This window comes from Monodelphis domestica, chromosome 1, assembly GCF_027887165.1.
Source record: "Monodelphis domestica isolate mMonDom1 chromosome 1, mMonDom1.pri, whole genome shotgun sequence".
Taxonomy (NCBI): domain Eukaryota; kingdom Metazoa; phylum Chordata; class Mammalia; order Didelphimorphia; family Didelphidae; genus Monodelphis; species Monodelphis domestica.
Genome location: NC_077227.1, coordinates 556031686 through 556046987, shown reverse-complemented (window position 1 = coordinate 556046987; position 15302 = coordinate 556031686). Strand labels below are relative to the sequence as shown.

General features: G+C 33.5%; 1 protein-coding gene across 3 annotated transcripts in view; it reads left to right on the top strand.

The window, feature by feature from the left end:
- Positions 1 to 15302, top strand: part of ERICH1 (glutamate rich 1) — a 114514-nt gene that overhangs the window by 18625 nt on the left and 80587 nt on the right. For all 3 annotated transcript variants that reach the window (XM_007476215.3, XM_056813394.1, XM_056813395.1), the window contains one exon: positions 13680 to 13802. In XM_007476215.3, coding sequence (XP_007476277.2) covers positions 13680 to 13802 — 123 coding nt within the window. The remainder of the gene's footprint in view (positions 1 to 13679; positions 13803 to 15302) is intronic.

Below are 15302 nucleotides of genomic sequence, written 5' to 3'. Positions count from 1 at the left end.
TATATCATCATGAAATAGACAGCATCTGCTGGGAAGTGGAAGTAGGAAAGAGCAGAGAGAGACCGCCGCAGGCGGAGACCCTTTAAATAATAATTTGCTCTCAAACCAGGTGAGAATTCAGTGCGATTACAAAGCATCCCGGAAATAGAACAAGGACTTCTGGGGATTGAAGTCCTAGATTCAAGTCTCCATTTTTACAGTCCTGAGTCAGGAAGACATCTTCCTGAGTTTGAAGACAGCCTCAAACACTTAATAGTTGTGTCATTAAATGACAAGTCATTTACTTAACCCTTTTTGTCCCAGCTTTCTCATCTATAAAATGAGCTTAGAGAAGAAAACTGGCAACCACTCTAGCAGGGTTTTTTTGGCAAGAAAACTCCAAATAGGATCATGAAGAGTCCGAAAAAAAACTGAAATGACTAAACAGTAACAACATACACACACACACACACACACACACACACACACACACACACACACACACACACACATATATCAGATATATCCTTTGAGGGATTTTTTTTTTTGCTTGACTGTGCCTTTTGTATAAGAACAATTTTCCTTTTTTTTTTTCCAGTGGGGGTGAAGAGAGAAAATAGATTTCTGTTCATTAAAAAAGATGTAGAAGACACTACAGATATGAAATATATGTACTTTCAGATCATGTAATTATATTATTGGTTTTACTTAATTATTTTACTTCATTTCAGGGGATTTCTCGTGGAGTGGAAGTAATCTGTAAATGTTTGTAATATAAAAACAAAATAATAAAACTTAAGCTATATATAGCTATAGGAGTTACATAAATACTTTTACTTTAGTATTCATAAGTTTCATATACATGTGCATGCACACATATAAGTTTCCTATTCTTTTTCCTTCCCTAGTTTAGGCATCACAGTCACCTTTGGATTTTGGTAAAGTATTAGAGGAGAAACAACTGATTAAGTAGCAAAGTGGCTAATTAAAATATTTGATACTATCTTCTTGTAAATCCTTCTGAAACTTGAGAGTTCTTTCTTTGGGAATTCATTTGTGAGTGTTTAATTTCTCATTTAGATATTGGGTTATTCAGTTTCTTTATTTACTGTGCAGTTAACTTGATTGATTTATAGTTTTGTAAATATTAGTTCCATATAGTTTTCTCAGGTTGTTAGCATATACTCAGGTATAATTTCTTTTTTCTGCAATTTCCTTTATTTACTCTATTTTCCAAATTTGAAATTCATAGTTTGCTTTTATTCTCTCTTTTTTCTCTCTTAATTAGCTCTTACATGCCTATTGATCATTAAAAACATTTCTAATATTTTGATTTATAATCTCACTAGTCTTTTTCTATTCAGTTTTGTTACCTGTGTGACATGATATGGTGGAATGAGCATTGACTCTGTAATCCGAGGATCTGGGTTTGAATTGTGCCCTTGACTTTTAGACCTGAATGACTAAGCAAATCCCTTACCCTTCCTGAGTCTCAGTTTACTCATCTGTAAATTTAGAGACTTAGAATATATGGTCTCAGAGGTTTCATCTAGCTCAAGATCTATAATTATATATATTTATACAACTTCCATTTTCATCTTTTACCATCTTTACCAATCTGATGGATATGAGATAGAAACTAATTCTATTGTTGATAGCTTGCATTTTTTAAGACCTGAAAACTAACTGTTCATATACTTTGACCACTGATTTGTTGGGGAACAACTCAGGTTTATAGTGATACTTGTAGCTATATAACATTTAACTTGGATATAAGACCTTTGTGAGAGATATTGGCTATAATGATTTTTGCTTCTGCAAAAGCTTTTTAATTTTATGCAACCAAAATTGTTCCCTTGCTATTTTAGGATCACTTCTATCCCTAATTTAGCTAAGAATTCTACCCCTAGCTATAGTTGTGAAATGTATCTCTTTTCCTTCTCTGATTTACTAATAAGACTTTATATTTTGGACATATATCTATTTGGAATTTATGGTGGTAAATTGTGTAAGACATTGATCCAAGTGATTTTTCTGACAGAATGCTCCCCAGTTTCTGAAAAGTTTTTGTTAGATAGGGATTTCCTTAGCATTGTAATTAGTGTCTGTGGGCTTTCCGTATTTTGATGATTCATTATCTAGTATCATCCTTCTTGACTTTGTCTTCTCCAAGGTTCTGTTTTAGACCCTCTTTGATCCTCTCTCTCTACTCTCTTGGTAATTTCATTAACTTTTATCCTTACCCCCAATATCTTCCCTGAGAGTCACTCCTATTTTATCAATTGTTTAAGGGATTTTCAGACAAATATTCCAGGGGCTTCTCAATCTTGGCATGTCCAAAAGTGAACACATTGTGTTTCTCTCCAAACACTTCCCTCTTTGAAACTAACCTATTTCTGGCAAAAGCACCACCATTCTTCCTGGGGCCCATGTTCATAACCTAGGCTTTGACTCAGTCTCCTTGACCCCATATATCTAGTCAGTTGCCAAAACTTTCCATTTTCTACTTCCACAGTACTTTCACATCGTCTCTCTACTTGAATACTACTTTTGTATAGATCATCATCACCTTGCACCTTGGGGTAGTCTCTCCTTTTTAATACAGGTAGTCTGAAAAATCTTAGTGTAGGTTTAAGTGCATTAAGCCTTTTGGGACAATCTGTATAGTTATTTTCAGTGTAGCTTCTTTCTCTTTCTCCTCTGGATGGGTTTTATTAATAATTAACAGAAGACTGATGATTTTTGTGGATTCATTTGTATTCTACTGCAGTGGCTCCCTGTCACCAGGATCAAACACAAATGTTCTGTTTGGTATTCAAAGCTCTCCTTAATCAAGGCCCCTCCTGCCATTCCAATCCTCCTACACTTTATTCCTTATCACCATAGTCTTTGGTCCAATGACTCTGATCTCCTTGATGTTCCACATACAAGACATTCCATTTCTCAGCTTCAGGCATTTTCTCCCCATGCCTAAAATGTTTTCCCCTTTCAATCTTTGCCTACTGCATTCACTGGCTTTCTTTAATTCCCAGCTAAAAATCCGTCTCTTACAAGGAACCTTTCCTATCTTCTCTTAATTTTCTCATAATTATTTTGTGTATATATGTATCCTGCATATAACTTATTTGTAAGTTTGTATACTTACTGTACCCTCCATTAGACAAAAGGTTCTTGAGAACAGGGACTATCTTTTGACACGTTTTGTATTTCTCAACAGTTAGCAAGCACATTGTCTGGCACATGGTATATGCTTAGTGCTTACTGGCTGACTGACTTGACTAAAATTATTATTTACATTAATTTTGATCAAATCTCTAGGGTCCCCTAAACCATCATGTCATTTGCAAATAGTGATGATTTTGTTTCTTCTTTGACTATTTGTGTGTGTGCACATGGATCTTATTGCGTTCGTTTTTATTTCCAGAGCTATGTCAAATGAGAGTGATAACAATAAATCAACGAACCTCATCACTTTACTGTTGGATCTTTTAAAAAACTTTATTTAATTAATTAATTTAGAATATTTACCCATAGTTACATGATTCATGTTCTTTCCCTCCTCTCTTTCCTCCCCCCTCCTGTAGCCTACGAGCAATTCCACTGGGTTTTACATGTATCATTGATCAAGACCTATTTCCATGTTATTAATTTTTGCAATAGGATGATCATTTAGAGTCTACATTCCCAATTATAACCCTAATGAACCATGTGATCAAGCAAATGTTATTCTTCTGTGTTTCTACTCCCACAGTTCTTCCTCTGAATGTGGATAGCGTTCTTTCTCATAAGTCCCTCAGAATTGCCCTGGATCATTGCATTGCTGCTAGTGAAGAAGTTCATTATATTCATTTGTGCTACAGTGTATCAGTCTCTGTATATGATGTTCTTCTGGTTCTGCTCCTTTCACTCAGCATCAATTCCTGGAGGTCTTTTCAGTTCACATGGAATTCCTCCAGTTCATTATTCCTTTCTGCACAGTAGTATTCCATCACCAACAGATACCACAATTTGTTCAGCCATTCCCCAATCAAAGGGCATCCCCTCATTTTCCAGTTTTTTTGCCACCATAAAGCACGCAGCTATAAATATTTTTTTACAAGTCTTCTTCCTTATTATCTCTTTGGGGTACAAACCCAGCAGTGGTATGGCTGGATCAAAGGGCAAGCAGTCATTTAAAGCCCTTTGTTTATAATTCCAAATTGCCTTCCAAAATGGTTGGATCAATTCACAACTCTACCAGCAATGCCTTAGTGTCCCAATTTTGCCACATCCCCGCCAACATTTATTATTTTCCTTTGCTGTCATTTTAGCCAACCTGCTAGGTGTGAGGTGGTACCTCAGAGTTATTTTGATTTGCATTTCTCTAATTATGAGAGATTTAGAGCACTTTTTCATATGCTTATTGAAAGTTTTGATTTCTTTATCTGAAAATTGCCTATTCATGTCCCTTGCCCATTTATCAATTGGGGAATGGCTTGCTTTTTTTTTTTTTACAATTGATTTAGCTCCTTATAAATTTGAGTAATTAGACCTTTGTCAGAGGTTTTTCTTTCATTTTTTTCCCAATTTGTTGCTTCCTTTCTAATTTTGGTTGCGTTGGTTTTGTTGATACAAAAACTTTTTTCTTTTAAACCCTTACCTTCCATCTTGGAATCAATACTGTGTATTGGTTCCAAAGCAGAAGAGTGGTAAGGGCTAGGCAATGAGGGTCAAGTGACTTGCCCAGGGTCACAGAGCTAGGAAGTGTCTGAGGCCAGATTTGAACCCAGGACTTCCTGTCTCTAGGCCCCTCAATCCACTGAGCCACCCAGCTGCCCCCCAAAAAAACTTTTTAACATAATCAAAATTATTCATTTTACATTTTGCAATTTTTTCTAACTCTTGCTTGGTCTTGAAATCTTTCCTTTCCCAAAGATCTGACAAGTATACTATTCTGTGTTCACCTAATTTACTTATAGTTTCCTTCTTTATATTCAAGTCATTCACCTATTCTGAATTTGTGTTGGTGTAGGGTGTGAGGTGTTGATCCAAACCAAATCTCTCCCACACTGTTTTACAATTTTTCCAGCAGTTTTTGTCAAATAGTGGGGTTTTGTCCTCAAAACTGGGATCTTTGGGTTTATTTTACACTATCTTGCTTAGTGCATTTACCCCAAGTCCATTCCATTGATCTACCCTTCTATCTCTTAATCAGTACCATATTGTTTTGATGACCACTGTTTTATAGTACCCTTTAAGATCTGGTAGTGCTAGGCCACCTTCCTTCACATTTTTTTCATTATTTCCCTTGATATTCTTGATCTTTTGTTCTTCCAAATGAACTTTGTTATAGTTTTTTTTTTCTATTTCAATAAAAAAGTTTCTTGGAGTTTGATAGATATGGCACTAAATAAATAAATTTGGGTAGGATTGTCATTTTTATTATGTCAGCTCATCCTACTCATGAGCAATAAATGTTTTTCCAATTATTTAGATCTAGTTTTAATTATGTGGAAATGTTTTGTTAATGTTGAATCTTATTGGAATAATACATAGTGTTCTCCCTTATAGATAATTCCAGCTCTTGACCTTAATTATACAATTGATAATTATTCCTATGCCTTTTGTTTTTAATATAAAATTTATTGTCAAAAGTTTTTCTGCAGATATTTATAATATTCTCATGTGATTTTTATTATTTTTTTGTTATTTACATGCTTTATTATATTTATAGCTTTACCAGTGCTAAACTAATGCTGTATTTTTTGGTATATATCCAACCTAGTCATCACTAATATTTTGGTATAAATTTAACCTAGTCATCATTAATCTTTTGAAGATTATGTTAGAGCTTCTTTGCTAATTCAGTATATTTGCATAAATATTCATTAATTATATCAATTAATTTATCCTATAAAATGGAGTATAATATTATAAGATCAAATTATATATTCAGTTATATTTATCCTTATTATTTTCTTTGAAATCATCTCCTCATCTCTGTCTCTGGGGATCTCTAGTTTCCTTCAGAAGGACTTCTTTGCCCCCTCCCCCACCTCTGACAGTCAGTCACCCTCTTCAGGGCCTCACACCCCCCCTCAAATATCTTCTCAGTTGCCAAGAATCAGTTTTATTCACCTTTGCAGCATCTCTTGGATATTTCCTCATCTCTCCTCTGACGTTGCCCCCACCCTGGTGCAAAACCACTTTGCCTCACACACACTATTGATTCTGAGTCAGCCTGCCACAAACCTCTCCACTGTTAGGTCACTCAGCCATCAAAGTGATTATTTTAAAGCTCAAGTCCCATAATGCCATTTTACCCCCTCAGTAAACTCCAGTGGTTTCCTATCACCTGCAGGATCAAATACAACATCTTCTGACATTCAGAATCCTTCATAACCTCCCACAAACACACATTTATACATTTTTCTGGTCTTATATCTTACATTCCCCTTCTCCCCTCCATTACCTACATACCATCATCAGTGACTCTGGCCTTGAAGAAGATATTCCATCTCTTAGCTCTGGACATTTTCCCTGGATTTCTCTCCTGCCTGGAATACTTTCTCTTCTCTTCCCCACCTCCTGATTTCCCTGACATCTTTCAAATACCAGCTAAATCCTACTGCTACAGGAAGCCTCCTCTGATCCCCCTCAATTCTATTGCCTTCCCTTTATTATTTCCTATTTATCCCGTATGTAGCTTGTGTGTACATAGCTGTTTGTATGTTGGTGGTCCCTTTATTTGACAGTAAGCTCAGAAGGAGAGATTCTTTTGACTTTCTTTGTATATTCTGTGTTTAGCATATGTCTGGATCATAGTAGACTGTTAAGTCAGTCAGTCAATAAAGCATTCATTGACTAAAAGCAGAAGTAGCTAATTAATGATATAGGTCTTCTGCCTTCCCCCCACATATGTAAAGATACTGTATTCCTTCAAGGCATTTTGAAGTATAGGTGATAATATTTGCCTCCATATGTTCATACCTGAATCATGAGTATAACTGCCTGTCATACCAAGCTTTCAGGAATTTTTAAAGTGTAATTAGTTGTTTGCTTCCCCAAATTTCAATTATTTTGTCTTCCCTTTCTCTTATTGGTTTCCATCTTTGCTGTTAGAGTATCTGTTGCTTGCCTCTTAAAATCTGCTGTTTTCATTGCTTCATTTATTCACTCAACAAATATTTATTATGAATGGCCAATATGCTAATATCTCTGATGACGTAAAGATTTATGATCACTGTTGCCCTCTTCCCAGTGCCTTTCGCTTTATTTTTTTTCCTAGTGTCTTGTCTCCGATTGATTTTCTTGTTTCACACAAATAATAAGCCTTTCCAAAGCATGGCAGCCAGCTAGATTGCTTTTTAAGAGTTGCTCCATGGTGTAATGGAGTCAGGAAGACTTGGGTTCAAGTTATACTTCATGGAAGCTATTAGACCATGAAAACTGGGGCTCAATTTTCACATGTGCAAAATGGGAATAAGCATTGTATTTAGTATCCAGTGTTTAGTATTTAGTCAAAGGGTTGTTCTGAAACATTAATGAGATAATGACTATAAGACTTTGTAAAACTTAAAGAGTCAGTTATTTTGCTTTTGTGATTCTGAGGTCATTGACTCAGCTATTTTTCTTGGTTGCCTCTCAGGATTTGCTTCCTTACTGCCAATAAATTTTCATGGTCTACTTCTGATTTTGGAGCTGTTTCGGATGTTTGGGGGTGATACCAGGCTAGTCTCTGATAACTATTATGAATACTAATAGTAATTAAATTTATTTCTCTTTTGGACCTAACTGAAGTAGTCTTATTTTTTATTATTACTTTGGTTCAAATTCATTTGAATAACTTAAAAATCTAGAAATATTTTTCTCTTTAAAATGACACATGTATATTTATGTACATATTTAAAATCATCTTACATATTATTGGAGAAAATATCTAAGATATGTGAAGTTGTTTTAGGTAAATTAAGCTATTTAAATGTTTCCCAATTTGGGTGATTATTTTCTTAATATGGGGCATCAGAAATCTCCATAATTAAGATCCTTTTTTGAAAAGGGTTCACTTCTAAGCAATTTTACAAATACTGACATAAATGTAACTATGAAATTAATCTAGAAATTCATCAAATTAAATTGTTTTTTAAAAATTTTCATAGTCTGTACATTTCAATATAAAAACCTTTATCTAAATTGTGAAGAATGCTTTATAGGAAAAAATTTTGTCAGACTAATGATTTGTCATGATTTAAGCTGATTTGTTTTGATTTGCATTCTAATAAAAATTATTCTTATTTTTAATATTAATCATACATACCAGGTAGATTCTTATGAGATTCTTATTGTCTTTTTTTAAAATGCTCTCTTTATCTTAAGAGTAGGAATTGTGCTCTATAATAACTTGATTTACTGTTTAAATATAATTTCTTTGCCTTTTTATGATATATATAATAATAGACAGGATAAAATTCCACAATTATAGATTACATAGTATACAAGGATTTGATTTTTAGCTTTTCTGAAACACTATCTAGTATTATAAGAATTATAATAAGAATACTACCATTAGATTATGTTATTATATGATTAGTATGGTAATATTGATAGATATTTTACAAAATATTACCACTTAATGATCAAAAACTCAGAAAAGGTTTATAAAATAAATAGGACTGCCTGTGTAAATAATTTAATTGGTGTACATCAACATGAACTAAAAATTATAAACAGACTGTCCACCACTATAGAAGAAAATAATGGGAGTCTGATTGAAGCATACCATATTTCACTTTATTTCCTTCATGAGGTTATCTTGTATAAATGACTTATGAACATGAAAATATGTGTTGCATGACAGCACATATATAATACCTATATCATATTACCTGTCATCTCAGGGACAGGGGAAGAGAATGAGAGAGGGAGAGAACAATGGATCACAAAATGTCAGAAACCATTTATTAAAAATAGTGTCTACAGAGGCATCTATGTGGCTCATGGTATCTAGAAAGCCAGGTCCAGAAATATGTCCTAGATTCAAATCTGGTTTCAGACACTTCCTAGCTTTGTGACTCTGGGCAAGTTACTTAATCCCCACTCCCTAACCCTTACCACTCTTCTGTCTTAGAATCAATACATAAGACAGAAAATAAGGGTTTTAATTTTTTTAAATTTATCTATATGTGATCTGAAAAATAAAAAAAAATAAAAATTATGATATCTTGACTAGACATGGTAAAGTCTTCAAATGAAACTGTCAGTAAGTTTATAGTTATTATGGAAAAATTTTTGAATTGCTAATTTATATAGTGTTAACATTTTAGTTATTGAAGCATTCAACATATTTACTGTTAGAATGTATAGACCATTTCATTTTAAGTTGATAACTTTCTTAAGGAAAAGGTCTCTTTTAATATGTAGAACTTTCTGCATTTATACGCCTTTCTTTTTTACATTAAAAGTATTTTCTTAGTCTTTACATTTATTTTGTCAAAAATGACTATGTTGATACACTATTGTTTATGGATAGCAAACTGGACTTGTGATTTCATTGGTATAAGGAACTCTCAAGTGAGAAGACTCCCTGAAAGTCAGTACCAAGCTTCCTATAAAAGTTCATCATTGATTTTACCAAAATAATTATATTTTAGCATCTGTTCTGCAAATCTTTGATTAAACCTAAGGAACCTTGAAAGAAATATCCTTTGATACCTAAAGAGAAAGGAGAGAGGTAGAAAACTATAGAAAATACTTTTCAGCATTTTGGGGAAAATGTAATGAGAAACATAATGCCTCTTCAACTTGCCTGCTTAAAAATTTTCCCTATCCCTTTCTCCTTTTGTTTCCTCTTTCCCTTTCCAACCAAAGCTTTTTTGTTTATGAAATGTCCCCTTGGATTTTACATACTTGGTTTTGGCTGTACTTGTTCATATAGTATAATCTAATGTCTACTTTTAGAAAATAGGTCATTTGGGTTAATCAAATTTTTAATAGATAGAATATGAATATTAAAAATAATCTGAATTTTCAAAGAAATAACATAATAAATACAATTAACTTTGAAAATACTATAAATATCATAGCATATTAACATAGTGTACTATTGGTAGTGCTTAAGGGGTGGTAGATCTTTTAGATAATAAAAATGGATAAGCATGTTGTAAGAATTAGCTTTTGGCAAAAGCAAGAAGCAGGAGATCCCACAGGGCAAAGACTAGGTCAACATTCCAAGAGCACTGAGGAGCTGAGAGGCAATTGAGATTGAGTGTTGGCAGTTTGAGAATAAGACAGAGAGGGAGTGGGGTTGGCTCTCTCTGAAGGGAAAAGACTTTGAAGCTGCCAGGAAATTGGACCATCTTGAAGGAGTGGTTGAGTGAATGATTACCTCACACTGGTGGACAGTGTGTGTTAATCATCATTCCTCTCTTGATCCTGTGTGGACCTGCAGAACTACTCTTCTTACTGGGACTTCAGCTTGACCCAAGAGGACTCCAGTTGTGTGAGATTCTTTGGTTCTTGGCTTTTGCTCCTATCAAACCCTCCCAATCTTATTTAATAATTTAAGGAGTTAGTTTAGTTATAGGTCGTTATAAGGGTTTTAGTCTCTGTTTTGAGTTGTTAGTTATTTCCTAATTCCCTTTCCTTTCTCCCTTTAGCTACACAAACCAGTTAATTTTATATATATATATATATATATATATATATATATATATATATATATACACACACACACACACACACACACATATTTAGTTCTGAAACCTTATTTACCACCCTCCATTTTCAGGCATTGTCAAAATTTGTTATAAAATGATAAGCTCTAGCTTGAGAGTTGCAAAGATGTACATGTATTCTGGAAATCATATCACTTACTTTCTCCTGGGAATAATATGGGGTGAAGGAGAAGGGGAAATATCTGATTTGGTTCAGTGAAGTTGTTAGCATGAGTTCTAATTTTGAACCTTAATTCTGCTTTCATGGAGAAGTCTCATGTGAACTTTTAATATATTCTTGCTATCAACCATATTTACTATTGATGTATATGAATATAATAGAATATCATTTCACCATTAGAAATTATAAAAAATATCTTTTTAATCTTGGAAAGTATGAACTGATTAAGTGATGTGAACAGAACCAGAACAATTTATTCAAGATCCACAGCACTCTAAAGAAAAGTAACTTTAAAGAATATCGATCAATGCAGTTACTAACCTTCTCTCCAGAGGACCTACCTCCTGACAAAGAGAATTTAGATTCGAGATTTCACTGAGATGCTGTTTTACCGAAGATTGCCATCTCCAGCCTGAAGTACTTATATACCTTCATCCTTGGGCTGAATTATGGGCAAATAGGGCTTAGACTGTTTTTCTTTTCTTTTTATTTGTATCCCTAGGTCTTAATAGTACCTGTCAGTAATAAGTGTTTAATAAATGTGTATTAAATTAAATTGATTTTATGTATTTAGAAGCACTAATAAGTTCCAATTAATACATTTGCCAAGTAATCCTTTGTTCTGATGTTTTTTAAGTGAACTTATAATGTTTGTGTATATATCCTATATTCCTAACTACATTTTATTTTTTTTCAGTGTAGAACTGCTTCTAACTTTTATTTATTCTTTCAAAAAAGTCTTAAAATTAGTATTTAATCATTAATTACACTTAATTTGGAGTAAAGATCTATTCATTTTTGACAGTTTTCACCTATCCAGTTGAGAAAGAAAACTAAAACAAACCAAGTTAAAAAAAATCTCAACATATTTGTCCCAACTTTCTCTTGACTCTGCTCACTTTACTATTTCTCTTCTTCCTCCATTAATTTTTTCTCCAGTGTAAGTGATATGTGTCTTTTTTCACAGTATGACAAGGAGTTGGCAGAGTAAAGGATCTTCTTCTTCCCCAATCCCTACACACACACACACACACACACACACACACACACACACACATACACACACACACACACACACACAAATCACCTCAAAATAAAGGAAAATTTGAGGAACATATCTCAGTGGGGTAAGATAAGAGAGTGGCCCCTCTGGCACAACATCTGTGAAAACCAGTAGAACTTCTGTGAGAATATGCTATGACTGCATCAGAGGCAACAAAGGTACAGAACAGGAATTAGCTCAGCCTGAGCCACTCTATACAGGTAGAGAAAGCAGGGAACCTACAAACTTTCATGTGGTAGCAAAGCCCTAAGGCTACAAGGGAGCAAGAGAGATAGAATTAGAACTGCAGGAACCTATTCATTCCCACTTGGCAGCAGTCTTGAGGCTACAGGGAAACCAAGCAGGGGACTGGGAACTGCAGGAAACTACTGGCTCCTATGTGTCAGCAGAGGACCTGAGGAGGAGAGCCCAGAATAGGGATCAGACCAACCGAGAAACAACAAGGGACCTTTATACAGGGTGCTGAATATATCTGGACAAAACAGCTAAAACCTTCTCAGATCAAGCCATTAGGGCCACCTCCTCAAATGACGTACTGTGAGAAACAAGAGCAGCCAGACCTTCCCCAAATACCAGAGAAAAGTACTCTGTAAACTTGTAGCAGTTCATTCTCTACCTCAGGCACAGAGAAGAACTTCAACAGTTAAATAAGATAATGGGGAAAAACAATGAGAAAAATGATCAAAAGACAAAAGAAATCCCAACCTTAGAAAATTGCTTTAGTGATAGGGAAGACCAAACTATGCAAAAGAGGACAATACCAAAATAGATGCATGTGAAGTCTCAAAGGAAAATGTGAAAGGATTTCAGACCCCAAAAGAATCCCTAGAAGAACTTGAAAGGAAGTTTAAAAGCCAAATAATAAGAGAACTGACTCATATTTTCTTCAAATTGAGACTTGAGGTGGGGGGGAGTTCACTGAAAAAATAACTCCCTAAAAACTAGAATAAGCCAAAAGGAAGGGGAGGCACAAAAATGCATTAAAGAAAACAACTTCCTAAGGAATAGAAAGGACCAAATGGAAATGGAGATTAAAAAACATAATGTGACAGACATGAAAATATTCTATAACACATGTACAACCTATATCACTTTACTTGTTATCTAGGGAGAAGAGAGAGGTGGGAAGGAAGGAGAGAACATGTATCACAAAATGTCAGAAAATGATTAGTAAAAATTGTATTGACATAATATGTAAGGATAAAAGTTAAATAAAAATCAATAAAATAATTTTTTAAATCAACCTACTCATCATTTCTTATAACATCACAATCATATACCACAATTGATTCAGTAATTCCCCAATTGATGGGCATCTTCTACATTTCCAGTTCTTAGCCATCACAAAATGTGCTATATTTTACAATATATATGTTCTTTTCCTTTTTGCCTGATCACGTTGGAGAAAAGACCCAATAGAGGTATTGATTGATCAAAAGGTATTCATGCATAATTTTATAATTCTTTAGACAAAATTCCAATTTGTTTTCCACTAGTCTGGATCACTTCACAATTCTACCAAGTAGTTTTACCATATCCTCCAACATTCATCATTTTCCCCTTTTATCATCTTAGCCAATCTGATGGATGGAAGATAATATCTCAAAGTTGTTTCAATTTGCATATCAAATAATGATTTAGATTATTTTTCATAACTATAGTTTTGATTTCTTCTTTCAATTCTTTAGAATATGAATTATTATTTTAAAAGAATGTATAATCTAGACAAAACTATTTATTTTTTTTAATTGACTATCCTTTCCAGTGTTCATTGAAAAAGTACTGAAGAGACTCTATCCTTCTGTTGCAAGTCAACAGCTTCAGTCTACAACAGAGACTTCTGCCTCAAAATCTGAACTAGAACCAACTCAAGTCCAGCCTTCAGCAGGTAATGTTTTAAATAGTGGTTTTGTCTTCAAATATTTCAACCTTTTGCCACAACCTATGAGATCATTCCTGATTTTTACTCAATTTATACATTTTTTCCTTAACTGAAGTGATTGACTTTATGAGGAAATAACTTTTAGGTGGTGAGGTATTTTGAAGTCAAAATATTGTAATAATACAGATTAAACTTATGTTGTTTTTCCATCTTTTCAAGTTTGCTCTAAAAACTTTTAAATTTGAAAATAACTTTTTACTTCATGTGTGGGGTGTTTTTTTTAGTCTTTTAACTTCTGTTTGAAATTTACGTGAGTTTTCTTCATTCATGTTAATGCATATGTAATAGTTTCTATGGAGAATTGCAATGAAAGTGCATCCTATAGATGATGAATTTCTCTTTATACTCATTCCTATTTATATATTGTATTGTCTTGATTATATCAAACTGCAGAATTCTATAGAGCTTCCAAAAAGAGATCATCATAACGTATAGGCCTTGTAAGAAAAAAAAAAAACTAAGGTGTTAAAGAACTTCTGTTTTCTAGACTAGAATATGCTGATGAGCATCCCCTTTGAGTTAGTCCATCAGTATAGGTATCTTTGACAGAGATATCTCACCCCTGTCTTCTACTTTTCAACTCCCTTTTTTATTTGTTCTCTTCTCTTATTAGAATTTAAGCTTTTTGAGGTCTGGGACTATCTTATCAAACTAATTGATTTACCACCTAATCTTTAAGAGCAATTAAAGGATAATAGTAGTATAGATTTAGAGCCAGAAGGGAATCCAATCCAACCCTACGTTCTACATGAGGATTAAACTAAGTCCCAAAGAAGTTACATAGAAGGATGATCTATAGGAAACTACATTTTTACCTATTATAGAGCTATGACCATAAAATGTGGAGAATATATCTCATGTTTATTGTTTATTGAGTATAAGAAAACACATTCATTTAAAAGGGTATAAAAAGGAAAAAAAAAAACCTTATGGCACAGACAGATAAGCCAGCAGAAAAAAATGTTAACATCTAAAGAAATAAGTTCTAAAATACCCCAAATGTCATAAGCTTCTATAAATAAATATTATAAAATAAAGGGAATTGAACCAAAATATGATAGCACAGACCCCTTGCAGAATCCTAATTGAACATAGGCCATAACAAAATACTCTAGCATAATTCAAAAAAGAAATTAAAATCATAAAGGAACAAGTCAGAAGAGAATTTATGTGAGGACTTATTATTTACATGGCAGAAATAATTAGCAGAATAGATAACAACAATAACAAAATATTGTATCATCTTTCCAAGGAACCAAAAGAGAGAAAATAGATATAGAATAAAAATAAACTGAAATATGAAGGACATTCTGGCAGGAGAAAAGCAAAAAGCAATAATGCTAAAAGATACATGATCTCTATGCAAGCAAAAGCCACTGTTTTTAAAGCAAAATGATAAGAAACAATTTAAATATCAAAGATCTCTCAGAATAACATGAGAATTTT